This window comes from Gekko japonicus, unplaced genomic scaffold (genome assembly GCF_001447785.1).
Source record: "Gekko japonicus isolate JY-2015 unplaced genomic scaffold, Gekko_japonicus_V1.1 scaffold1917, whole genome shotgun sequence".
NCBI lineage: Eukaryota > Metazoa > Chordata > Lepidosauria > Squamata > Gekkonidae > Gekko > Gekko japonicus.
This window is the reverse complement of record NW_015169837.1, coordinates 142,670-169,863: the sequence shown is the minus strand read 5'-3', so window position 1 is coordinate 169,863 and position 27,194 is coordinate 142,670. Positions and strand designations below refer to the sequence as shown.

Below are 27,194 nucleotides of genomic sequence, written 5' to 3'. Positions count from 1 at the left end.
CTTGCTCTTAATGCTGGGGTAGAGGTTTTGGTTAAACAGCAAGACAGCAAACGGGGAACTTTCTTTAAATACATGCAACTCAGACTCGGGACTGGAATGTCTTGCTGCCCGTGGGAATCATGGCAGTGCCCCCCCCCCCAAGACTGGGTTGTTGTGTATGCACTGTACTGCAATCTGTCTTCCCACCGTGCTTTCTTGCCAAATTTAGTCCTGCAAATGGCACAACGGACGTAAAATTAAGCCACATCAATCAAACCCATCCCAGGATATTCAGAGTTCAGACAGAATATTCAGTTGTGAGCCCCCCTCAAAGGAGGGGGGGGGGAACAGAATTGCTTGCTAGCTGACAGCGCTTGCTGGTGGTGTATACAGGTGGGGGACTGCTGGTTTCCCACAAGGCAGCTCTTTGGTTTCTGAAAGCTGGAAGCCGAGAACTTCTGTGCCATCTAGTGAGCCAGGGTGAAAAGAATACAACAAAGACACACAATGACGACGAGGGCTTTCCATCCAAAGAGTCTCAGTGGCTTTTGCTGGGCTGTAGGCATCTCTGCCAGATGTGGAGGGCTTTTATAAATAAATAATCCTGGTTCACAGGCTGCTAAATGTCAGCCGGGAGTGGGAGCGGAGAAAGGAATTTTAATCGCGGTGAGAATCCTGAAATAGGAGCTGGACTGCTGTTTCGACACAGCCTGCAGAGAAAAAGGGGCTTCGATCCAGTTTTCTCCTTGCCCCCTCCCCCCACAAGGCCACACCTGGGGTCCGGGGATGGGATGGATGGCAGCACGAGGGAGGGTGGACCAGCAAGGGTGGGAGGTGGAAGAAATCGCTCCCCCCATCCCAATTCTCACCCAACAGCAGCAGACACTCCTGTCCCCCCCCACATACGACCTGCCCAGTGTTCCCTCTAAGCAGGGTGAGTGTGAGCTAGCTCAGTTTTATAGCCTCCGGCTCACACATTTTTGTCTTAGCTCAGGAAGGAGGGCTCCAGAGCAGACTCATTTATGCAGTAGCCAAGTCGCTGGCTCACAACTTTCATGCCAGCAGCTCACAAAGTTGAGTCTTTGCTCACAAGACTCCACAGCTTGGAGGGAGCACTGGACCCGCCCCCACCAGACATGGCACATCCGGTGGTGCCATTCCCGAAGGCTGGGATCACCCCCCCCCCAACAACACGCACTCTGGAAGCAAGTCCATGTGCCGAACAGCACCAACAGGCCTTTTCCTACTCGGGAGGCAGCCCCACGGAGCCTCCTGGACACCTCAGTGTTCGCTGATTGGTTGCCTGTAGGAATCCAGAGACCGACGAGCCGCATCAGACGCTCTCCCATCAGCTCTTTCTCTCAAAGCGTGAGCTTCCAGCCACCGGAAAGAAGCGGGCGACAGAAGCGGGCAGTCCAAAGACCTTACCGAGTCCCCGCTGAAAGATTTCAGTGACCGCTGCAGTGAGCATTTGCCAAGAGTAAAATCCTTCCCTTCCTCTATTATACCAGAGAGAGTTGAGCCCCCCCTCCTTCTAGCGAAAAGCTACAGGTCAGGGAGGGAGGCAGGAGCCCTGTGGGTAGCCTCTTCCTTGGCTACCAGGGGCATTGACTGAAATCCCAAGGAGAGCCACCCTCCCCCAGCCAGGCCTTCCGTCTTACCCGCACTCGCCCTTTGTTTTGTCTCGCGTGGGGGACGAGGCTGTGCAGGTAAAATGAGCTAGAGAAAGAGCAACGCTCTGGAGGTCTGTCAGCATAGCGTAGCGGGTTCCATTATCAGTTAAAATTCCACTGAAGCCCCGGAGATAAAACGAATTGTAAACTAATTATTATATTCTCCTCGTATGGGAACCTTCCGGTCTTCCAAGCTCGGTCTCATGCTTCCCAGGGAGGAAAACTCATCACGCAAACAGATTAGAACAAATCAGAAGGGGCGAGATCTCAGGATGTCTGCATCAGACGCCGTCTTGGCTAGCACTAGTTTCTGCTTGAAAGCACTTCTGGGCAGACGGGAGGATCAAGATCCACATATTAGTTCAGTGTTCACACATTGATTTGTCCCCCGCAAGTGTTTAGAACAGATTGGATTTATACCCTGCCCTTCACTACCCAAAGGAGTCTCAGAGCGGCTTACAAACTCCTCTCCCCTTCCCGTCCCCTGTGAGGTAGGCGGGGCTGAGAGAGCTCTGACAGAAACTGCTCTTTTTCAAGGACAGCTCTTATCAGAACTATGACTGCCCAAGGTCATCCAGCAGGTGCAAGTGGAGGAGTGGGGAATCAAACCCGGTTCTCCCAAATTAGAGTCCTCACACTTAACCACTGCACCAAACTGGATCTCTTTACTGGAGAAAGCTTCGGTGTGGACCAAAGATGACGTTTCACACCTAGCACAGGCTTCCGAGAAGTGGAAAAGCCACCAATGAGAGACAAACTTGGGGGAAGGTATGTGCATGGGTGCGTGCGGCAGTGGTGGTGGAGGGTGAATGAATAAAATGAATGTATGGCTAAACGAGGAAAAGCTGCTTTCCGTTTCAGCAACAGCTGCCAGAAATGGAGAAAATTTAGCACAGGAGTCCCTTCTGTCAAATAATGTACTTGCAGAGTCTACTGAAGACAAAGAAGACCCCAGCAGGATAATAAGGCAGAGTCAGATGGCAGTAAAGTGGTTTTTTTTTTTTAAAGGCAAAGGTACATACTCTGAGTTGCCTGGCTGAAAAAGCAACTGCTGTTGGCAGGCAGAGCCCATAGGGGCTCACTGCGAAAGGAAAAAGCCCTCTGCAAAATGGAAGCTGCTGAATTACTGCCGAGGGGTTCCCCACCAGATGCCTGTAAAACAGTTAATATGCAACCACGTTCAAAAGGTAAGAGAGCATCCACAAAAAAACCCCCACAGCCCAGTATAAAGTATTTATTTAATACTCAACAATTAACACAAATCCATCCCCCCCGCTTTTTACAGTAAATAAAAATGCATTAATCCCCTCATGCATGATCACTGTTATTAATCTAAGCATTTAATCTTAAATGTGAAAAAATAAAGTGTCACCCCCCCCACCCCATTTCATCTTTTAATCATACTCCCAACATCTGGCGCCATGCACCAAATGAGACAAGATGTAGATTTATATTAAGTGTGTGATTTGCAGTACTTGTCAGTTTGTTCTTTCTGTGTTTTGTTTGCACATAAAGTGTTAAAATGAATCGATAAATCATCTAATAAAAAATAAATATCGAACGAGACAGAACCTGGAGGTCCGCAGCATCCCTTTCATTCTAGGAGCACCCGGTTCCAAATCTTTGCATGCCGTGTTTCTGGTGGAAACACACGAGTTTTGGCTACGCCCATCAAACCGTCACAGAAACTAAAGCTGCCTGCCTAGGGAACGAGAGGCCTTTTAGCTTCCAGACTCCTAAATGGGAGTCCTGCCACACGAACAGACATTCTGCTCCAAGCCCTGGGTATTAAAAGAGAGGTTTTTACTGTGGACAAAGAGATCCTGAGGTGATGGAATCGGCTGGCAGCTCAAGGGCTGGCCAAAATCTTTTGGGGTTTCACGACGTAATCTTTCCACGATGGAAACAAATTTGTTCTTTTGGCCGCCCCGCTTGCCAGGGGCTGGCTCCTGTCTGGCTCACCTCAAAAAGCCTTTCTGGCCCCCTCTCCAGCCGTTCTCATCCTGCCTTCCAAGATGTTCCTCTGCGCCGTCCAAGCACTTCATTTTGAAAAGTGAAACCAAAATGCAGGGCTTTAATAATGTGTGTGTATATAGATCTATATAAAGCCACAGATCCCATGTTCTGCTTTTATTTAGTGTGTTGGCAAAAAAGAGGGCGTACTGAATACTGCTTATGGGAATCATGGGAGGCGGCTAACGTCTCAGTCCGTCACCGGCCAGTCTATCAGAGGTCCACCAATGATCACACCACATCGGGTCTCTCGGCCTCCCTGCAGTCGTTTTTACATAAATAATACAGACTAAAACATGAACATCTCAGCAACCTCTTTTTTTTTTTAAGGGGGGAAAAAAAAACCAGAACGGAGGAGCCCTTGGACCTGTTGAGAAACGATCTTGGGACCTGTCCTCAAAGTGTCTCTTCCGAGCGAGGGAGGGAGCGAGCAAACGCGCCGTCGAGATTCCTGGCCGCTCTGGAAGGTGTCAGTCGAGCTCGATGGGGCTGCTGTCCTCTGGTCCGTCTTCCGCCTCCTCCTCCTCCTCCCCAGCTACCATCAGGCTGTTTAAAAGGTTGCCTGGGATGGGAGTCCAGGGACAAGGGTCAACAGCCAAGCCATTCAATGCAGAGGGGATTCTTTGGCATGTCTCAGGTTTTTATTTTTTGCATGCTGCCCTGAGTGCCACTTTGAGCAGGGTACATTCAAACCTGAGACCAAAAACGCACAGCAACACAGAGACTCTCCCCCCCCCCACTGCCACAAACAAGGTATGCATTTTTTTTGCACAGACACAGACACCAGTGTTTCCTCTAAGCTGAGTTAGTGTGAGCTAGCTCACAGTTTTCTAGCCTCTGGCTCGCCCATTTTTGTCTTCGCTCAGGAAGGATGGCTCCAGAGCAGACTGATTTATGCAGCAATCAAATCGCTCGCTCACAACCTTAATGCCGGTAGCTCACGAAGTAGAATTTTTGCTCCCAAGACCCCACAGCTTAGAGGGAGCACTGACAGACACTGAGGGCATCTGTGCACAGAAGACCTAAACCCAGGGGTCTTTTTGAGCTTGCGTGCACCCTAGGGTTGCCAGGTCTGGGTTGGAAAATACCTGGAGACTTTGGGGGTGGGTCCGGGAGAGGGCGGGGTTTGGGGAGGGGAGGGGCCTCAGCAGGGGGCAGTGCCACAGAGCCCACCCTCCAAAGCAGCCACTTCCTCCAGGGGGAGCTGATCTCTGTCAGCTGGGGATCAGTTGCAAAACGGGGGATCTCCAGGCCCCCCTGGAGGCTGGCAACCCTAGGGCACCCTTGGGATTCTGACACACAGTGGTGAGAACGACGACACAATGGCTGCCGCAGAAGACAGACTCTCACACACGCAGAGGAAACCCAAGGGTTGGGGAGAAGAGGGGTAATTGCAGCCGCTGCCACTGAAATGACATTATTTTAATCTGGCCCAGCCAATCGGATCTCCAGCGGCCAATCAGAAGTCCTATGGAGCAGGGGCCCCACCCACTTTCTAAAAACACTTGGCGGGCACCCTGTGCCACCCCAAACCATTGCCAGCTGCTGCATACTGAATGAATGCAAGTGTGTTTGCTGCGGCTCCTTCCCACCAAGGTCAGAACAGTTAAGACTTCCTGTGAGAACTCACCTAGTAATCCTCCGTAGGATGACGTTTGTTTCGGGGGGACGCCGAAGAAAAGCTGTCCTATTCTGTCTAGGTACTAGAGGGACGGGGGGGAAATAAGAAGGGGTGTTATGACTTCCAATTCATCCACAAGGGGGGGGGGGCACAATCAAACTGATTCCTGGCAACAGAATTAAATGTAGAACTTTGTGCTGAGACACAGCCTCCCTCCCCCAACAGATCATTTCAGAAAAGCAATGCAATAATAAAAGGATGGTGCCGCAGAAGAGTGAACAAACACCGAGGCATTAGGATACCTGCTGAGCCCCATTCTCTGTTATATTGGGGGGTTTAAAGAAGGCAGATGACTGGCATTTCCTCCTCTGGGAAGAAACCACCTCCCCCACCCTTGGAAGAAGCACCACGTGAGAGGATCTGGGGTCTGACATTTCCCAATAAAACCGATACACGTCAGTGGTTGCTTCTAGAGGCTCTGTTACTGGAAACCATTTCGTTCAGCTGTTTTGTAACAACCAGTTTCAGGATAACGCAAGAATGTATGCACTGTGTCCTCTTTTGCAAGAAAACAAACAATGCTCATGACTTGTACCATGAGTCTAAGGGTGTTGGTTCAACTCTCTCCCTGGGTCACAAACTCACAAAACAGCCTCAGACAAACTGTTTAGTCTTTCGGCTTTCCTTTCCCCTCTCCCCATTTGCACTAAGGAGACCAGACCAAGCCATGAAGTACTCTGAACAGTCTTAACAGCTAGAATCGAGTCCTGCAAGCACCTCTGAGGCCAAGAAGGTTTTCGGCAGATGAGTTTTCGAGAGCCAAAGTTGACGGGACCCCACAAAGGGAGCTCTCAAAAGCTCGTACCCTGGAAATGTTGCTTGTCTGCCAGGGCTCTTTTTGTAGCAGGAACTCCTTTGCATATTAGGTGACAACCCCCCCCCCTCCAATGTAGCCAATCCTCCAAGAGCTTACAGAGCTCTTCTTACAGGGGCTACTGTAAGCTCTTGGAGGATTGGATACATTAAGGGTGTGTCGCCTAATATGCAAAGGAGTTCCTGCTACAAAAAGAGCCCTGCCAGTGGTCTCTAAGGTGCTGCTGGACTCTTAATCCAGCGGTTCTTCTGCAAACCACCAGGCTGTTCTCTGAAACTGTCTTCATGAACAATCTAAGCTCTGCTACATAAAAGCCAAGTACTTCCCCCTCTTTTCAATCAGAAAGCATTCCAGACACACAAACACACACACGAGCGTGCACACAAACATGCACAATTCAAAGACTTTTCCTTTGGCGAGACTCTGAAAGGAAGGACTTCTACACTACGCTTTTAAGGGGATTTTGTGGAAATGGACTGATTGCACAGATTGAAAGTAACTTACTTCATTATACATGGGATCCCTCTTCAGCGAAGGCTGATACTGTTCACACAATACTGTAAACACCGTTAGCTTTCCTCTAAAACAGAAGAGAGACACACACACCCTTGCCAATGTAAAAACCAAGGTGAGAAGGCAAAAGGTAATAAACTGAGATCTGGTTACTAAAACGGGCCTTACCCGTCCACTGCCAGCAGCAGAAACCAGATGAAGTTCAGCAAGGGTTGGACAAAAGGGGGTCCCCTCTCTATGGAGGGGTGCTTCTGTGTGTAGGTCGTAAAGACCACTAACGCGCTGGTTTTGTTTTTCAAGCAGAGGAATCTGAAAAGAGGAAATAGACCTTTAACATTGAAATGCTTCTTTTCGAGGTCACTTCCTGGACAAGCTGCTGCTCAACAAGCTCAGCTCCAGGGACTGTAATTTACAAAGCCTCCTCCAGGGCAATCGTGGGAGCTGCCCTCAGAATCTACTGGGAGAAGGGTCACTGCCAGTGTTCCCTCTAAGCTGAGTTAGTGTGAGCTAGCTCACAGTCTTTTAGCCTCCGGCTCACACATTTTTGTCTTAGCTCAGGAAGGATGGCTCCAGAGCAAACTAATTTATGCAGTAGCCAAATCACTTGCTCACAACTTTAATGCCAGTAGCTCAGAAAGTATAATTTTTGCTCACAAGACTCCACAGCTTAGAGGGAACATTGGTCACTGCTACCATTCCCATTTCAAGGATGACAGGACCTTCCCAGGACGATTCGGCACAGCGGAGCTGAGAGTGTGAGCCAGGGACTCCCCGGTCCAAATGACAAGCTCCCAATAGGCAAGTAAAGGTTTCCCTTGCTCGAAAGCCAGTGAAATCCGACTCTAGGGGGTGGTGCTCATATCTGTTTCCAAGCCGAAGAGCCAGCACTGTCCGAAGACTTGTCTATGGTCATGTGGCCGGCATGACTGAACGCTGAGGCGCACGGAACGCTGTTCCCTTCCCACCGAAGCGGAACCTATTTATCTACTTGAAATTTTTTGCTTTCGAACTGCTAGGTTGGCAGGACCTGGGGCTGGAGACGGGAGCTCACTCCATCACACGGCACTCGGGTCTCAAACTGCCGAACTACAAATCTTCCGATGTGCAGCTCAGCGTCTTAACCTCTGAGCCACCGCGGACCCTCCCAATAAGTGGCCTTAAGCAAAACACACGATTCTCTACTGCTCAGCCACGGCTCCCTCTGAAAATATGAAGCTTCCTGTACTAAGTTAGACCTCTGGGTCTATCAAGGTCAGTATTCTCTAATGGGCAGGTCTCTCAGGTGGAGGTGTTCCACGTCACTTAGCAATGTCCAGGATTGAACCTGGGACCTTCTGTGTGCAAAGCAGACACTCTGCTGCGGAGCCACAGTACCACACCAAAGCACTATTCTCTTACTCTTGTACCTGCACTGCGGGGAAATAATACCGGCCTATCTTAAAGAGATGCTTCAGGGATTATCGAAATAATGAACGCGGAAGGCCTTTAAGCTTCCAAATAAATGCCAGGGCTAAGCGCTCTTGGTAGGGTTTTGGACCAAGCTCAGCATCTGCCTACTGAGCTACACTAATCCTGCCTTCCTAAGTCTTGTTTTTAAAAGAGAGAGAGATAAATCTGAAGAACACTCAGAGCATTTGAAGCTTGCGTCATTTTCCTCTTCTCCTTCCCAAGTGATCAGGTGTGTGGGGGGTGGGGATTAACGTTGAAAGTCAAAGGCGGGACACTTACTGTAAGACTGCCTGAGCGACAAACATGTCCGCCTCACTGCGATACCCCCTGGAAGAGGAATATTCCACCAACATATTCGCGCATCCTTCTCCGTCCATGGAGTGCAAGAAGTGATACCGAGATTCACAGTAGTTTTGCTCTAAAAATAAACAGAAACAAAGCAAACAATGACAACAAACACCAGTGGCCAGTGTGTGGCCTGCCCCCCCCCCCCCCCCGCAAGAGTGGTCCAAGGAGTTGCTCTCAAGCTTATGCTGGCCAGGCGTGAACAATTTTACTTTGCAAAAACACTGCACCCTTTGAATCAACTAGGAGAGCACACAGGTTTGTAGGGAATCTGGGAATTACAAGAAATTTCAGCCTTTTCTTTTTAAAAAAGGTTTTTAGCCTTTATGGAGGCACAGAAAGCTTGAAGGTGTTTGGTAACGGTGGGCTAGAGAAGGTGAGGAAGTGTGAAGAATCCATTAGACCCTCTCCCCCTACTCACTCGTCTCTGTCCCTTTGCCCCCACCATGCCACGGCTTGTTATGGAAACATCTAGTTCTGCATCTGGAGAGAGAGCTAAGCAGATCACAGCTGTTTCAGAGGGCAGCCATGCTGGTCTCAAGCAGAAGAGCCGGGTTCAAGTCTCAGAGACCAACGAGGTTTTGGGGGCATGAGCTTCTGAGAGTCAAAGTTCCCTTCGTCAGACACGTCTCGAAATCCTTGACAGAGGGAGCACTGGCTCTCAAGCGCATAAACCCTAAACATTTTGTTGGTCTTTGCAGTGCTACGGAACTTGAATGTGGTTGTACCAGAAGAGATTCTCTCGGATTTGGGAAACTTCAGGGGAAACTCTGAGCTTCCACAGAACACAATTTAAAAGCGGGGGGGGGGGGGTGGAGACGAGATACACAGATACTACAGCTACTCAGAACATATTTTAAACTTCAAAAGGTGTATACCTTCTTGTGGCTAAGAGCCTTGGAAGACAAAACAGTGCTCTGAAGTGTGCCATGGCAAGTTTATTGGACAGGGTTAAAAAGGGAATCAGTTACCTAAAATAAAAGTCCGCTCAGAAATCCTGCCAAATTTCTAATCCGGCGCATTTGTCCTGGATTTAAAATCAAGGAGATGCTGAATTTGCAAGCTAATCCAAGTGACCGTAATCGCTAGAAGCAGGGCCAAGCGCAGGTTAAGAGGTGTGGCGTGTCGGAGCCCCTTTTTAACTCTCTTCTCTGATACGTTTTCCCAAGACTGAGCAGAGTCATAATTAGTTTACAAGATGCAGGGCAGAATCCAAGGAGTTATTTTAGTCACATGCAAGGAACTGCATATGCCCGGTGGGATTATTCGAGTCTTTCTGGTAGCAAGCAGGATTCCCCCACTTCCAACTTCAGAGGACAAATAGCTTTGAGAAGGCGGGAGCGTTCCTTCGCACTTTCAAGCAAGGCAAGCTGACAGTGCGGGAATACTCGATAGAGTTCCAACGGCAAGCTGCCAAAATCTGGGACTGGTCTGACCCGGTGCTCGCGCAGCAGTACCGACTGGGACTGAACACCGACATCCGGAACTCAGTCACGAAAACCTTGGTGGCTTGGATGCAAGAGGCGGAGAGCGCTGAGAGCCAGTTGCACACTATGCAGCTGGACAATGCGGTAGCAGCAGGAAGGGCGCCGGCAACCTCCTACTCCAAGGCAAAGGCCACCCCTCCGAAAGCCTCGGTTCAAGAGCAATGGATGAAACAGGGGCTCTGCCTGAGATGTGGGGAAAGAGGCCACTTCGCTGCCAACTGAGGTGATGGATGCGGAATCGAGCGGGGAGGAGGAGATGGAACCAGCGGGGAAAGGCCAGGTCCTGCTGTAAGTGGCGCTGAGCAGAGGAGGTGTCAAAAGTGGTGAGCAGCTATCCACCCCTCTTTTTCATGACTGTGACTATCATGAACCTCGCTATGGGCATGCACATTAGAGTTCAGGGCCTCATAGACTCAGGGTGCGGGCGGGATTTAATCCACCCCTCTTTGGTGTAGAAACTGGACGCAGCCGTGGTTCAGTTGACAGAGCCTTTAGTTTTCACTCAAATGGATGGTTCTCCGATGAAAGAGCCCTGTAGATTCGAGACTGTACCTTTACGCATGGGGGCTGGGGATCATTGGGAAGAGCTGGCTTTTATTGTGTCCCCGGGGGCTAGATTTCCCTTGGTGTTGGGAAACCCGTGGCTCCAGGGGCACAATCCCTATATTTTGTGAGGCGACAGGATTGTTAAATTAATCTCTCCTAAGTGCCAGCGTCACGTATGGAACCCAAAGTGGGGGGTGGCCCCTGACAACGAACAAGCTCGGGTGTGCTTGGTTGCGGAAGAGCTCACTAACATCCCACGGGAGTATAGAGACCTATCCCGGGTGTTTGCCGAAGAAGAAGCCGACGAGCTCCCCCCCCCCTCCCCCCTCACTGCAACTCTGATTGAGTTATTGCCGGGGCATAAAATGCCCAAAGGGAAGCTCTATGCCATGAGCCCCTGGGAGAAAGTAGAGTTGCGGAAATTTATAGATAAAAACCTGGCCAGAGGATTCATCCGACCGGCTTCTTCCCCGTTTGCAGCCCCAGTCCTCTTTCGGAAAAAGAAAGATGGGGGTTTGCGGCTTTGCACCGGCTACCCGGGATTGAACGCCGTCTTGTCCACGAATGCCCTACCCCATGCCGTTGATCAAATATCTCTTGGCTGAAGTGGCTAAGGGAAAAATCTTTTGTAAACTTGACTTGCGAGACGCTTATTTTCGTGTGCACATACAGGAGGGGGATGAATACAAGACAGCTTTCAACACCCCATTGGGCCAGTTTGAATACCTGGTGATGCCATTTGGACTCCAGGGGGCTCCGAGGGTTTTTATGAACCTAATAAATGAAGTGTTGCACAAGCACCTGTTTAAGGGGGTGCTAGTCTACTTAGGCGACATTGTAGTGTATTCCCCCGATAAAACCTCCCATGTGAAGTTGGTGCGGGAGGTGCTCCAGACGTTGCACAAGCACACACTGTTTGCCAAACTATCAAAATGCAAGTTCCATCAGACTGAAATAGACTTTCTGGGCTATCACATCTCCCCCTGGGGTATAGAAATGGACCCGGGCAAAGTGAAAGACGTTCTGGGGTGGGAGGCTCCTAAAACTCGCAGGCAGCTCCAGAGCTTCCTCAGTTTTGTAAATTTCCATAGAAATTTCCTGCCGAACTTTGCTCAACTGAGTTTGCCCCTTACTGACTTATTGAAAACCAAAGGGAAGGGACCAGAGGCTACTAAACCTGGTGCTAAACTGGCCTGGACCCCTGAATGCCAAGATGCATTCAATAAATTGAAAGCTCTGTTCACCACAGAACCCGTGTTAGCACATCCAGATGAAACAAAAAAAATTGTGGTCCAAACTGACGCTTCAGATGTGGCTGTGGGAGGTGCGATCCTGCAAGAAGGGGCGGACAGCAAACTCAGCCCCCTTGGCATACGTGTCTCGCAAATTCACTGACACTGAATGCAACTGGTCGGTATGGGAAAAGGAGGCTGGGGCCATCCGGTTAGCGCTCTCTACATAGAGACATTGGTGCCATTTGAGGTTTGGACAGATCATAAAATCTTGAAGTGCTCTGAACCTCTCGAAACTTGAACGCAAAGCAGCTTCGGTGGGCTGACTTCTTCTCTAAGTTTCAGTTCACCCTACACCATTTTCCAGGCAAATTGAACTTCCTAGCGGATGCCTTGTCCCGCCTCCCGCAGCACGAAAGCCGACGAGAGGAAGTCCTCGGCTCCATTTTCATGGCATCACAATTAGGCGGACCTGTGACGACACAAGGGCAAGCTAAACGCGCCCTCCCCCTGTCCCCCTCTCCCGGGGGATGGGAGGCCAAGTTTGCCACTGCCTTTTCGGCATCTGACAGGGAGGAGGTAAGGGTGGCAGGGGACTTGGTGCAAAGAGGAAACAGCTGCTGGTACAAAGAGGATAGACTATTTGTTCCGGGACTTTTGCGGGGGGAGATACTGGGCCTGTTACATGGATCTAAGCTGGCTGGCCACATGGGTTTCGTGAAATCCCTGCATCTCCTGCAGTACCAGTTTTGGTGGCCACACATGCACAAGGATTTATCTCTGTATGTACACTCTTGCCAAACTTGCATCATGTGTAAACCCCGAAAAGGGAAACCCACTGGCTTGTTGAAACCATTACCGACCCCTAGTAGACCATGGGAGGTGATTTCCATGGATTTCATCACGGACTTACCACCTAGCAAATCCATGACAGTAATTTGGGTAGTTGTGGACCTGTTTTCTAAACAAGCACATTTCATTCCGTTCCCCAGCTTGCCGACAGCGCAAGCGCTGGCTAAAGCATTCCTCAAACATGTCTTCAGACTCCACACGTTGCCAACCAAGATAATTACAGATCGGGGCTCCCAATTTATTTCGAAGTTTTGGGGGGAGCTCATGGAACTTATGGGGGTGGAGCGGGGTTTAAGCAGTGGTTACCACCAGTGTTCCCTCTAAGCTGAGTTAGTATGAGCTAGCTCACAGTTTTTTAGCCTCCAGCTCACACATTTTTGTCTTAGCTCAGGAAGGGTGGCTCCAGAGCAAACTAATTTGTGCAGTCGCCAAATCGTTCGCTCACAACTTTAATGCCAGTAGCTCACAAAGTAGAATTTTTGCTCACAAGACTCCACAGCTTAGAGGGAACATTGGTTACCACCCAGAAACCGATGGCCAATCAGTGTGACTCAAACCCTAGAACAATACTTGAGGTGTTTCACCAACTATCAACAAGACAATTGGATAGAATTGCTGACCTTGGCTGAATTCTGTAATAATAATGCATACCACTCAATCCACAGGGGTGTCACCATTCAAAGCAGCCCTGGGCTATGACAGCCCCCCAATTCCCTTTCTCACCACGGAACCAGGGAAAGGGGGTGAGGCATCCGAGTGGTGTAAAACTCTATGGGACTCGTGGCCAGGGATTTATGAAACTTTGGATATGGTCAAGGCAGCTTACAAGCACCAGGCTGACAAGAAATGGGTGGAGGGTTGGGCTCTGCAGCCTGGGGACTCTGTATATGTGTCCACAAAGAACCTGCGGCTTTCTCAATCATGTCGCAAATTAGCATGGAAATACATTGGTCCTTTTAAAGTTGTAAGGTTAATCAATGTAGTGACAATAGAGTTGGACTTGCCTAAAAATCTGAAGCATATCCATCCAATTTTCCATTTCAGCCTGCTGAAAGCCAGTCCAGGAACTAATTGATGGCACCCGGAACCCACAGTGCCCCCCCCCCGGTTGGTGGAGGGCGAGGAACATTATGAAATTTTGGACTCTAAAATAAAACGTGGGCGATTGTATTACCTGGTAGAATGGGTGCATTGGGGTCCTCAGCACCGAGAATGGGTGGAAGTAAACGATATTTGGGCCCCTGACCTTTTGTGGAAATTCCACAACCGTCTCCGGCCATTCCAGGAGGGAGTTGATTTGATTTAGAGGGGGCAGAATGTCAGCTAGCTGCCATGCTTTCATTGTTTTCGTCTGTTGCGCATGAGCGCATGTTTGTTTGCTTGCTTGGCTTAACTGCTGTAAACAACTATCGGGAGGCACTCATGAGACCATGCGAACTGGCCGAGCCAGACTGTGATCTGCATAACCTTGTGGAGGAGGGAGGGCTTGCATTCCACTGTCGGTGTGAATATTTCTGCTCTCATGGGGCACGGGGAGTCTCCCGATCACGACGTAATATCCCACCGGGAGATTTCCCGTGCGCGCACTTGGATTTCATTTGCTTAGCCTACTGCAGCATCATGGTATATTATTGATGCCTTAGCCTTCACAGTTATTCCTAACAATGTACCTGTATAAACTGGCAACGGACCTGTAGTCTAATAAAGCATAACGATTCCTTGGAACGTGTGTGATTTGCATGCTGTTGATCCTGACATAAATAAACTTCCATATTTCGCTTGACCTACCTTTCCACAACGTGATGGCGAGTAACTGGTGCAATTTCGGGTGCCCGAGTTTCCCTGACCCTCCACTGGACCACTTCAGGGCCCTGGACACAAACGCGACTCTTTCGGGTGAATTTGGGTCCATCAGGCTGAACACCTTAGCCAGGTTTTCTAAGAAGGAAAGCAGAACATGACGACACTTTATTGTGACTTTTCTATGGCGGCTGCATCCCAAAAGAGAAACGAGCAGGCAGCAGAGCTCTGAAGGCAGAACTGAACCCCCCCACACCCCGTGACAATGAGCTGCTCGAGGCGGGGGGGGGGGGAGGAATCATCCAGGACCATCTAGCTGACCTCTCCTGCAGCCACAGCCTTTCAAAGAAACGTCAGCATGTCGGGGTGGGGAGAGGATTCCTCTGTGTTGGTGGAAAGTGCCGTCAAGTCACAGCCGACTTACGACAGCCCAGTGAGGTATTCAAGTCAAGGGACACACAGAGGTGGCTGGCCATTGCCTGCCTCTGCATAGCAACCCTGGACCTCCTTGGTGGTCTCCTATCCCAAGTACTAACCAGGGCCGACCCTGCTGAGCTTCTGAGATCTGACGAGATCGGGCTAGCCTGGGCCACCCAGCTCAGGGCATCCCTCTGTACAGCAGCTTAAACAGAGATCTTCACAGGTCATCTTCTTTCACGAGGTGCTGCCAGGGACTGAGGCATGCAGGAATCACACTGGATAAAGATTCCAGGCTGGCATGCTAAGGAACAGTCTCTTTCCTGGCCTTCAGCAGTCCATGCAGAAGGTGAGAGCCAGTCTGGTGTAGTGGTTAAGTGTGTGGACTCTAATCTGGGAGAACCAGGTTTGATTTCCCACTCTTCCACTTGCATCTGCTGGATGACCTTGGGCAAGCCATAGTTCTGTCAGAGCTCTCTTAGCCCCGCCTACCTCACAGGGTGTCTGTTGTGGGGAGGGGACGGGAAAGGAGATCGTAAACCGCCCTGAGTCTCCAAGTGAAGGGTGGGGTATAAATCCAATCTCTGCTTCTTCTTCATGGGATTTCTGGACAAGCAGTTCATCAGAAGAACCTTATCAGCTGCGTGCTTACCAAATCAGGCAGTTCAACAAGCGTCAATCCACGAGCGGTGAGCGCACAGCCAAGCTGAGTGGTCAAGGTGTGGCTGTCCGTCCGTCAAAACGGCACAAGAAGTCAATTACTGTGCAGACATGACAGGGTGGGTCTGTGTTGGGGAGAGGATGGTGCCAAAAATCCTGCTCTGCCTACAGAAACAGCTGTGCTTGCTCAGAACTGCGGTATGGAGACCAATGATAACATCATCAGTAGAGGTCAGCCACAAGATGATTTCTAGCGTGACTCTGACGTACTAGACGGGGCAGCCCTGCCTGCAGGCTTCCAGAGGTACACTGCTGGAAACAGAAAGCAGACAGACCTTTGCAAAAACAGACCTCAGGGTCTCCTGGCTCATTCCAGTAGGGCACCACCACAACAGAAAAGTAATCAATGGGTGATACACCCAATGCTAGTTACGGTTTTAAAAAATGAGAAATTTCTCACCTAAGAGCTCATCGGTAACTTTAGCATCCGATTTCTCCAGCGACTCTAAAACAAGCATGGACAGATCAGCGGCACTGTTTTGCTAGGAAACACAGAAGGGGGGAGGGGGGAGAGAAAGTTGGGAATGCAGCAAAGCATCTGATTCAAGCCTGTGAACGGACGCTGGCTGTCTCTGCAAAACCTCCTGAGGCAGCCTTAGCCCCTTGGGGTGCAAGTCAAGCACTGCCTGGCTTGGATCCAGACTGCTTTTTCACTCAGCCGATTCCATGGGCCTTTTGCCTGCCCCAGAAACCCCAGCATCTCAAAGGAGAGACCCCCCCTCCCTTTTTTATCAGCAGAAAGCTGGCTGGCTGGCTCCAGTCCTTTTTCAGTTCCCCTCCTGCCTCTGCTAGGCTTAAATACCTACTAGCACTTTAAAGGGGAGGGGTGGGTGGGCAGGGACATGCCTCCAGTCGTGCCCGACTTCTGTGCCCTCAAGGATCTCGCAAGATTTTAAGGAAGAGGCAGCAATGAGAGCGGCTGTGGACTCAGCACTCTGGGTTATTGTGCTTTGGGCTGGGAAGGAGAGTCTCAAAGGGCTGGGAGGGAGGAGGAAAGACACATCGCAGTGTAGCAGGTGCAAGCCAGCACACCGGCAGTTGCCAGAGGCCACTGCAACACTCCCACAGCAAGTGCACAAGGTAACGGGCCACTTGGCTGTCGTGAGATCTGCACCGAGGTGGTCCATCAATTTGCAACTCACTTCAGCAAGATAAACTATGGGTCATGTGTGTGTGCCCCCCAACCCCCAGGATCTTTTAGTTCCGTTTACTGCAGTGTCTCTGCCCTATTTTCCAAAAGGCCTTACCTGATTATGACTGAAGAACAGCAGTGCCCCTGAATACATTAGTTCTCTTGCTTCCACATGTTTGCCTTGGGACATGTACCTGCAAAGAGAGACAAAAGGAGAGGTTTCCAGAACTTAGCACCAAGAGAAAAGAGCAAGTGAGCAGTGGCTCCCAAAAGCGCTCCCCCTGCCACAAATTTTGTTAGTCTTTAAGGTGCTACAGGACTCTTGCTCTTTTGCACTGCTACAGACAGACCAACATGGCTACCCATCTTAATCTACCAAGAGACATGCTCGCAAATGCTTAGCAATGCCTTGCACTAGACGTTATCATAGTCCTTTGAGCACAAGAGATACCATAAATTGTTCGAGCGAGCAAGCAAAAACGTAGGAATGGAGGCGCACATGCCAAATCTAGGGGAGTCGCCCCTAGCAACAGGCCCCGGCAGTGGAGCCAATCCACCTGCTACCCTCTTCGTGAGGAAAGGCAGGCTTTCAAGCCTCCCTCTGCCTGAAAGGGGAGAGCAGGCAGCCAAGCTCCTGGCATGATTTGGCCCTGCTGCCAACCCTCTCTCCCAGTCAGCTGCTGCCCACTAGCCTCATGGAGGAGATGCCAAAAAACTGTTGTATGCAAAGAACTGCCACCCAGAGACAGGAGTGGTACTATGTGGAGGCTGGCTTCCCAGTGAGCCAGCCCCCAGCTGCCTCTAGCAGCAGCAGCACCACCACCACTCGCCTCTTGGGTCCACAGTGCCCCAGTCCCTTTGGCTGTTCCACCACAGCTGTTGAGAGGGGGAAAGGGGAACCTGCTCTCTTTTTCTAGAGGCCAAAACAAGCAGAAGGGAGCTTGCATGGGTGTGCTCCCCCCTTAACAGGATGAGCCCTAACCTGCATCTCATTTATTCATTTAGGGAATTTGTAGCTGCCTTCCCAGCCTGAGGGTCTTCCCCACCCCACCCTCCCCAGCAAGTCACCTTTCCATTGCACTTTTAAAAACACACACACTGTGTTGTATGTTCATGATTTCTCCTGGATCTCCCAACCAATGCCCCCTCTAAGCTGTCGAGTCTTGTGAACAAAAATCCCATTTTGTGAGCTACTGGCATTAAAGTTGTGAGCGAGCAATTTGGCTACTGCATAAATTAGTTTGCTCTGCAGCAAATCGTTCCTGAGCTAAGACAAAAAGGTGTGAGCCGGAGGCTAAAAAACTGTGAGCTAGCTCACATTGACTCACCTTAGAGGGAACACTGCTCCCAACTACATCACTGCTGCCAGACACCACGGTTGTGTGTGCTACGTTTACAGCGATGGGGGGTGCTTCCAAATGCTGCCTCCCCCGCACCCAAAGCAGGGCGTGGTACGAGGCAGAAGGTAAAGCAGCGGTAAGTGGCAGCCAGAATTCACAGTCGCTGTGAACTGGGGACAGACAGCAGAGGCCTGGCCATATGGTGGCTCTGCTTGGTGCCTGTGTGCCAAGCCAGAGTTGCTGGGAGCTGGCAAAGGGCTCACTACAGTGCTGGCCCATCACATGTATCGTGTGAGTCAGGCTGGTTTGGTGCTCACAACCACCTGGTTTGCGGAACAGGTAGGGAGATCCCAGGATGCCGCAGAGCAGCCAGAGCACGCTGACAGTAGAAAACAGATCCTCAAGAGACCCTCATCGGCCCAGAATCAGAACCAGGGCCAATTTCCCAACAGTATAATCCAGTCTCGCCCTACACCAGAATTCCAATCCTCACCAACACCCCTCTTAGAATCTCAAGTTACATCGCGTTCATTCCAGGAACTGCCTTACTGCACCTTATTTCAGAGCTTTTCTGAAGAATACAAAGAATACACGTTCCTTAACTAATATTGGATGCAACTGAGAACTGAGGACACAGTGACATTGGCTTTTTAAAACGAGCGACTTACTAGCTCTTGGGGCTGTGAGAACAGACCCAAAAATGTGTGAACAACCTCAAATGGCCTCTCAGAAGCTGTGGAAGGGGTCCTTGCCCACACCCCATAACTATGTCAATGGGGCACACCCATTTCAGATGTTATAAGAAAAAACTGAATGCCTTTTTTCCCCCTTCAGCAAAGAGTTTTGTTTAGCACGCAATGCCACAGCTCCAGCCACGGCTTCATTATACCCTTGAAGGTTCTTGTAAGAGTCCAGATAATTAATCTTTCCTTGCCGCTCTGGAATACTGGCACAGGCCAGTACATCTAGCTCCTAGTATTGCTCCAGCTAGGAACAAAAGAATGTGCGTATTATTTGTCTTAGCAATTTCCTTTACATAAACTACACAGCATTGCCCAGGCTAGCCCAATCTTGTCAGATCTTGAAGGCGAAGCAGGGTCAACCATGGCTAGTATCTGGATGGGAGACCAGCAAGGAATACCAGGGTTGTGACACATAGGCAGGCAATGGCAACCCACCTCTGAATGTCTCTTGCCTTGAAAACACGAGCGGGTTGCCAGAAGTCAGCTGAGACTCAATGGCCCTTTCCACCACCACCACACTGCATTAACACAAGCAATGAACCATAGAAGAATGAGAACCACAGAGGCTGCTATGAAACCAGAGAGGTAAAGGGACTTTTGTGGCTCCATGTTTGCTAACACGACTGCAGCCGGGGTGTGTGTGTGTGTCATTATGCAGCATTTCACAGCCACTGTTTCGAAAGGGAACAGTTGCAGGCCAAACCACCACAGACAAATCACACTTGCAAAACTCGCCATCTTACCATTACATCCTCAGCACAGACAGAAGAGCACAACAGCGGTCAACCGTCACGGGGCAATCCTAAACAAGGCTCATTGCCTTCAATGGACTTAGAAGGGTGTAACTGTTTATGACTGTGGCGTCAGACACTCAAGTTTGTGAGAAATTTGTATTTTAGCAAACCCAATGAATTCAGATCACTGTTCCCCCCCCCCAGCACAATCCTAAGCAGAGTTATACCCTTCTAAGTCCACTCAAGGTGCAACTCTGTTTAGGAATGCACTGCTGATCTCTTAAAAATTTGAACAGGCCACAAACATCATCAGATATGCAAGCACCATTAATTCAACTTGTTTTTAACACTGGAAAATTACCAGTAACAGGGCTTTTGGTCAGATCAGCAGTACAGAACACGTCTTTGTACTTTCTGCAACCAGCTAAAAGGCATTTAAGAATCAGAATTCTACAGAAGACACAAAATTAAAGATAACAGATGAACTGGACAACTACTTAGCTTGAGCTTGGACTTCAACGTATTTAAAAGGCAAACTCCATCACATTCAGAGTGCCCTAAAACACACCACTGTGGGCATTTAAGAATGCTTCAATGGTTATTTGCATTACCTACCAGGAAATGGAATCCGCAGAACTACACTGACCGTACTCTGTACTTTTTGTAAACTCATGTGCAGTGCTGTTACCTAAGCAAAGACACATCCTTCTAAGCCCAGTTAGTTAGGCCCGATCTACATAAAACAATCTGTACCACTCTATCAACCAGGAACCAGGGATATGTAATGATTGACCATCCAGATGCACATATAGATGCAGTTTTTATACTCATCCTCATTCTGGAGAAAATCACTCACACGTAAATATGCTTTTTATAACAAGGGTTAAATGTTTTCAAGATGGGGTTAAATGTTTTCAAACCAGACTGCCTATGGTATCTGCTGAAGTATTTAACTCAGGCTCCCTTCTTATTTTATAGTCATGCTTCTTATTCCACTTCCGCAAGGATGAGGTGATCTCTGTGACATCTGATCCCTTGACTACTTTAAGAATTCAGCCTGATTTTTATTTTTAAACATCTGAACTGTTTGGTGCAGTGGACAGAGCGCTAGACTGAAGAGGCCTGGCTTCCAATTCCTGGTCAGCCCTCTGAGTGGCCTTGGGCTGCCTGAGTTACTTCTTTACACAGTGATTAAAACATGGAATTTGCTGCCAGGGAATGTGGTGACGGCCACAGGCACAGACAGGGGATGAAAAGGGAATTAAATAGGTTCACGGAGGAGAGGTCTCTCAGTGGCTACTGGCCATGGTGACTAAAGGGAACCTCCATGTTCGGAGGCAGTCAACCTCTGAATACCGGTGCCAGGAGGCAACCTCAGGGGAAGACTTTTGTCTCTTTGCCCTGCTGTTGGCCCTCCAGAGGAACTGGTTGGCCACTGTGTGAGACGGGATGCTGGGCTAGATCGACCACTGATCTGATCCAGCAGGTCTCTTCTTATTTTCTTATCAGGGGAAGGTCTTGGCCTCTATGTCCTGTTGATGGGCATCCAGAGGAACTGGTTGGCCATTGTATGAGACTGTGTAACAGAGTGTTGGACTGGATGGGCCATTGGCCTGATCCAGCATTGGCTTCTCTTATGTTCTTACTAGATGGACCACTGGTCTGATCCAGCAGGGCTCTTATTATATTCAGTTTGGTGTAGTGGTTAGGAGCGTGGACTCTGGTCTAGGATAACCAGGTTTAATTCCCCACTCCTCCACATGCAGCTGCTGGCATGATCTTGGGTCAGTCACAGTTCTCTCAGTTGTTCTGGAAACAGCAATCCTTGAAAGAGTTCTCTCAGCCCCACCTACCTCACAGGGTGTCTGTTGTGGGGAGGGGAAGGGAAAGGAGATTGTAAGCCGCTCTGAGACTCCTTCGGGTAGTGACGGGCAGGGTATAAATCCAATCTCTTATTCTTGTTATCAGGGAAAGGCCTCAGCCTCTCTACCCTGTTGTTGGCCGTCCAGAGGAACTGGTTGGCCACTGTGGGAGACAGGATGCTGAACTGGATGGACCACTGGCCTGATCCAGCAGGGCTCTTCTGATGTTCTTATCAGGGGAAGGCCTCGACCTCTCTGCCCTGTTGTTGGCTGTCCAGAGGGACTGGCTGGCCACTGTGTGAGACAGGATGCTGGGCTAGGTGGACCACTGGTCTGATCCAACAGGGCTCTTCTGATATTCTTGGGCTGACTAGTTGGACTCTCATTCAAACCAACACATGATCGCTCTCTTGCCCTCTCTCAATCTGATCTACTGTTGTGATGATGAGGGGAAATGAAGCACACTGCCCTGAGTGGCGGAAAAGGTGAACACAAAATCTTTTTTTTTTAAAAAAAGCTTGAGAAAAGATAAACAAGCATAACCTGCCCCGGTGCAAGTATTTTTGGTAAGGAAGGATACATTGTGTTGGTTTTCCCCTCCTCTTTTCATAAGGAAAGCAGGTTATCATAAATTGTAGGCTGTAACAACCTTCAATGACGATAATTTGCAGCTGTGAGAAGAACATGGCTCTGGCATCAAGCAGAACATCAAATCTGTCATTTTAGTCATGTGATTGTTGAATGCACAAACTATTAGGACTGCCTTATAGTTTCTAGGAGGATGACTGCCGAGAGCAGGGCGGGCGGTAAAGAGAATTCCCATCAGCTGCTCCATATTTCATCTTTGGGAGTAACACACTAAAACCTAGATTTGTGGGTAAATAGTAAGTCTGTAGAGGAGCAAGAGAGTGGCATCAATCCTACCGGTGCAAGCAGCGCTCCTGGAGCAGCTGACGAGAGCACGCTCCTCTCGTGCATTTTGACATTGCATGGCAGCACAGTGTCATTCTCTCCAGATCAAAATGGCTTCAGCGTAACGGCCTGTGCTTCTGCCAAATGCCTGCGCTTCCAAGCACATGCCCTGGAATTCAAAACCTCCCTCGTGCCAAGTGCTCCAGTTTCTCATGCTTGCCAAGGATTCTGTTCTCACAGAGCAAGGGAATCAGAGAGAACCCTTCAGAGAGAAACCCCCCCCCCCTCGGCCTGAGAAAAGGCAGGAATCTGACGAGACAAACCGCCGACTCGGTCAGCAAGATTCAGCCAGACAGATGCCCTTGCCTCCCACATGGGCCAGGCCCAAACACACCTAACTCCAAAGCTCAGCTCGGCTTACTCCTGAAATCCTTCCTTCCTCCACCTAGCTGCCAAACCCAGAGCAATGACATTAAGAGTGCAAATCCTAAACAGAGTTCCACCCTCCCAAGTGTGTTGATGTCAGTTGGCTTAGAAGGACATAACGCTTCTTAGGATGGCACTTTAAATCCCTTCTCCGAACCTCATCCCATCCTTCCTTGACACCTTCAAGCTTCTTTTACCCGGTGCCTCTCTTGTCTAGAGCAAAAGGTTTGAGGGATAAGTACCTTCCAGCATTTAGCCTGTTCACTGCTGCCCTTCCCCCTGCCAAAGTGCTGCTTTTCTCTAGTGCTGAGCATGATTTGGAAACCGGATGGTACACTGAAGTTAACTCATGGAATGCTGATTTGGTGAGGGAGACCTGGCTGATCTGTAGAGCGCAGGCCTTGCATGCTGAAAGCCCCCAGGTCCAGTCCCTGACATCACTAATGAAAGGCGGCAGGTGCTGGGAAAGACCTTTTTCTAGTCTGAGACCTTGAAGAGCAGCTGTGAGCCAGTGGAGATTATTCTCTGCACTAGATGGGCCCATCATGATCGGACTTATCATCAAACAGCTTTGTGTGTCTGAAGATTTCTTACTTGCTCAAGCTACTCAGTAACACAGAGAGAGGATGGGATTCACCCCCTTCTCTTTACGGATGAAACTGGTGATTCCAGCCTACATGACTGAATACAGATCCAGGAGCCATTATTATCTCCTAATTAACCTCAAGCAAAAGGGTGTAACTCCTACTTAAGAGACTTCCTCCACCATTATGTATAATCACCAAGCACACACCCTTGAACACCACACTATCCATGTGCAAAGTATGAATGAGGGCACATACATGGGCTTTTGGGGGATGCAGGTGGGGGCTGAAAATCCATTTCCAAAAACGAACTCGCCTACAGTCCAAGTATGAACAGTTCTGGAACCTTCTTGCTTGGGCTGATTTTTTAAAACAGTGCCTTATTTTAACTCTGTCTCTTATACCTTGCTGGCTTCATTGTGGTGCATTTCAACTGACTGCTGTCTGCCCGAGGTTCTGAAGGGTACGGAATTCATGTCGGTTTCAGGGGGGGGGGAGGGGGAAATCAGTCCACCAACAAAAACAAAGAATCCAGAAACACCTCAGTTCCAAGCCTGTCTATTCAGAAGCAAGCACCCCTGGTTTCAAAGCAGCCTACTTCCAACCATGTCTACCTACAGCACAGCTGTGGACAAACAGGTTTATTTGCGACCTGAACTTCTGCAGGGTGGAGCCAGCCTACAACAAACGTATCGCTGGTATTTCTTAAACCTTTAAAATAGCCAGGTCTCTCCCACCTTGCATTTTTATTAGGATATCTCCGCGCCCAAGTTTCTGGAGAAAACAGCTTTGTTGGATCAAACCGAATGTCCATCAACACTGTGTCAGCCACGTACCTCTGGAAGGCCACAAGCGGGGCACATAAAGCTACAGTGATTACCAGGATTGCTGTCAGCAACTCATTGGTTTAGTGTCTCTGAATACCAGGACCTTAGTTAGCAACCATGGCCACTAGACAACAGACAAATTCACAGGGGACAGCCTTAACCTCTTCCTGAAGTACTGAAGCCAGAGGCCTTTGCTGTGTTTTGTGGTGCCCAATTCCATCTGACAGATATGACTGCTGAATTGAATCTGACGCAAGGGCTTGTAGCCCACAAAGACACATGTGACAGTAAGCCAGTCTAGATAGTTAGCACAGTGCAGTGGTTGATGTTTAACGGGGGAGGCCCAGGTTCAAGGGAATACAATCGTAAGCGCTTTGAGACTCCTTAAGGCAGAGAAAAGTGGGGTATAAAGACCTCCTCTTTTTCTATGGGGCAGCCTAGCCTACCTCACAGGGCTGTTGTTCAGAGTAAATAAAGAAGGGCAAGACAGACAGGAAAACAAGTAGTTAAACTGCAGGCTACTAGTCATGATGACTAAAGGGAACTTCCACACCCAGCAGAGTAACCTCTGAAAATCACTCATGATTGCAATTATTGTACCAGCTGTACTGTAGTTACTAGTTTCTTTCTGGATCCAGTTCAAGGTGGTGATTTGGACCTTTAAAGCCCTTTACAGACTGGGTCCTGCACACCTGGTGGCCTTTAAAATCTTTCCAACAAGCTTTGCTTTCTCTCCCCTTCCCTAAAAGAACAATGATCTGTAACCAGAACAGCAAGAACATTTTCTTTGGAAGTCCATGTTGTCTCTGCGGTAAGAGCAGCCTCTTCCCTTGTACAGTTCAGACAGCAGTGTTGTCTAGACAAGCTTTGGCCATGATTTAGTTTTAACTTCCAGTTGACAGGAAATGTTTTGATGTTGCTTTATGTGTAAATCCCCTACTTACTGGGTGACTTTGGGCCATTCTGTCTCTCACGGCCTAACCAGACTTGCCAACATAGGCCTACAGAAAAATACCACACTCCTTTTATAGAAGCTTAATAGGATGTTATTTATCGACTGATGCTGTTTACCTCCATCCAACTGCCAACTAAGCCTCTGGTAAAAATAAGGCATTTTTCTCTCCAGGCCTGTCTGCAACCCTAGGCCTAACCTACCTCACAGGATTGTTGGAAGGATTAAAAGGAAAAGGGGGAAACCACGTATGGCACCTTTGAGCTTCCTGCAGGAAAAATGGGATAAAAATGTAGCAGGTAACAGGTAAGATGTTTTTAACTGGTTGTTGTAAAGCCTGCAGTGAAGAAAAAAATGTAACTCCTAGGGGAAGGAGTCCTGTAGCCTGGGGCCAGCCAGCCACACAGAAAGCATGTGCATGGATGCCCACCTAGAGCTTGCTGGGTACCACTGGGCCACTCTTCTCCTCTTAGTCTAGTCTACCGCACAGGACTGTTGTGAGGACAAAATCGACTAGCGAAGAATGCTATTAATCATGCTGGTTGAGTCCCTGGACCAATCATTTTCGGTTCAGCCTCACCAGCTCCTCACTGATGTTGTGAGGATAAAAAGGAGGAAGTGCAATCTGTGAAATATATTACTGGGGGACTCTGAGCCAGCCATTCTTTCTCAGCCGACCCTACCTCACAGAGTTGTTGCGACAACAGGACAGAGAAAGGAGATATGATGAAAAGCAGCAGGTGAGGTGTCCTTGGAAAGGCTGCCAACTCCAGATTGGGAAATTCCTGGAGATTTTGTAGTAGAGTCTGGGAAGGGCAGGGTAATATCATAGAGTCCACCCTCCACATAGTCTATTTTCTCCTGGGGAACTGATCTCTGTAGTCTGGAGATTAGTTGTTCTTCTGGGAAGTCTCCAGGCACCACCTGGAGGCTTGGCAACCCTAGTCCTCAGGCCAGCCTCACCTTAACCTCCCTCACAGGGTTGTTGTGCGCACAAGGGGGGGACACCCCATGGCATTTACGGAGTTGGTGACTTTGAACCACTCAATCTCTCTCAGCCTTTGCCTCCCTCACAAGGCTGTTGTATAAACGACACCAATGACGATGATTCCAGGCCAGATTTTCGGTTCCAGCCTCCCCTCTCCGCATTTCAGCCCCCCTCCCCTTTTTCTCTCCTTCTCGCCTACGCAGGAGTCATCGCCGGACCACCTCCCTCTTTCTCGACCAACCAGGCGCCGGGGGCTCAAGAGCGGCAGCCGGCTCGGCCAATGGCGTGCGGGGAGAGGCCGAGCGCGCGTGGCCGACTGGCCGCCGCTGCTGCCGTGTCGCTAGAAACGTCTGGAAAAAGGCGGGGCGAAGGAAGGTTTCGCGCGCGCGGTGGAGGGAAGAGAAGGGGGGGGGGCTGGTGTGCGCGCAACCCCCCACCACCACCCCCGTCCCCGCGTACCTGAAGAAAAGCGTCCGGTACATCTGGTGCGCCTCGTAATAATCTCCCTTTTCCACACTGGCGCGGAGCTTGCCTTCGACGCGCTGGACGCCGCCGCGGTTCCTCCCGCTGCTGTTGTTGCCGCCGCCACCGCCGCCGCCGCCACCCTTCAAGCCCTCTTGCTCCGCCGCCATGACTGCGGGGCGACAGACGCACACCACCGGAGTCGCCTCGCACCACAGCGCCAGCCCGGCTTCCGTCGGCCCCGCCCAGCGACCGTGGGCAGGGAAGCAGAACGGCGGCCGCCGAGGGACATATGCAACAATACCGCCGACGTCCCCCCCCCCGACGCGCCGGGTCACGTGACAGCGCAAGCGCGGCAGGCACGGGGAGGGAAGGCGTCTCTATGGCAACGCTGAGCCAAGAGGGCACGTGCTGACGTCGAATGAATCGAGAGCGTTAGTCTCGGCAGAGTTGCCAACCTCCTCCAGGTGGGGCCTGGAGACCCTCCCGGAATTATAACTGGGCTCCAGACCAGAGGTCGGTTAGCCCGGAAAACTGTTCCAAAGGGCAGCCTGTAGTGGATTTGGTATTATACCCAGGGTTGCCAGCCTCCAGGTAGTGAGAATTTACTAATTATAAACTCATTTTTGTGTGTATTTTGATTACTAATTTTTGCACTAATGCTTATACAATACTAAGACTGAAGATTCCAATGCAAATTTGTAGACATTC

The 27,194-nt window shown here is 49.8% G+C and overlaps 1 protein-coding gene across 1 annotated transcript; it reads right to left on the bottom strand.

The window, feature by feature from the left end:
• Nucleotides 1-2,872: 2,872 nt before the first annotated feature.
• GET4 (golgi to ER traffic protein 4) lies at nt 2,873-26,791 on the bottom strand. Its single transcript, XM_015417310.1, has 9 exons — nt 26,481-26,791; nt 16,769-16,847; nt 15,922-16,003; nt 14,373-14,522; nt 8,402-8,540; nt 6,842-6,982; nt 6,665-6,740; nt 5,296-5,368; nt 2,873-4,227 (listed from the first exon to the last, which is right to left on the bottom strand). Exons 1-9 carry the CDS (start codon nt 26,651-26,653, stop codon nt 4,136-4,138), a joined length of 1,005 nt encoding a protein of 334 aa, XP_015272796.1. The 5' UTR covers nt 26,654-26,791; the 3' UTR covers nt 2,873-4,135.
• Nucleotides 26,792-27,194: the final 403 nt, after the last annotated feature.

Bases quoted from the DNA above. Each gene is read 5' to 3' on its own strand.
- GET4 (XM_015417310.1), bottom strand. From the start codon at position 26,653: ATGGCGGCGGAGCAAGAGGGCTTGAAGGGTGGCGGCGGCGGCGGTGGC. The intron at 16,848-26,480 runs GTACGCGGGGAC...CTCTCTTTGCAG, and splicing joins TACCGGACGCTTTTCTTCAG to GTACATGTCCCAAGGCAAAC. The intron at 6,983-8,401 runs GTAAGTGTCCCG...TCCTCTTTTCAG, and splicing joins GTCGCTCAGGCAGTCTTACA to ATTCCTCTGCTTGAAAAACA.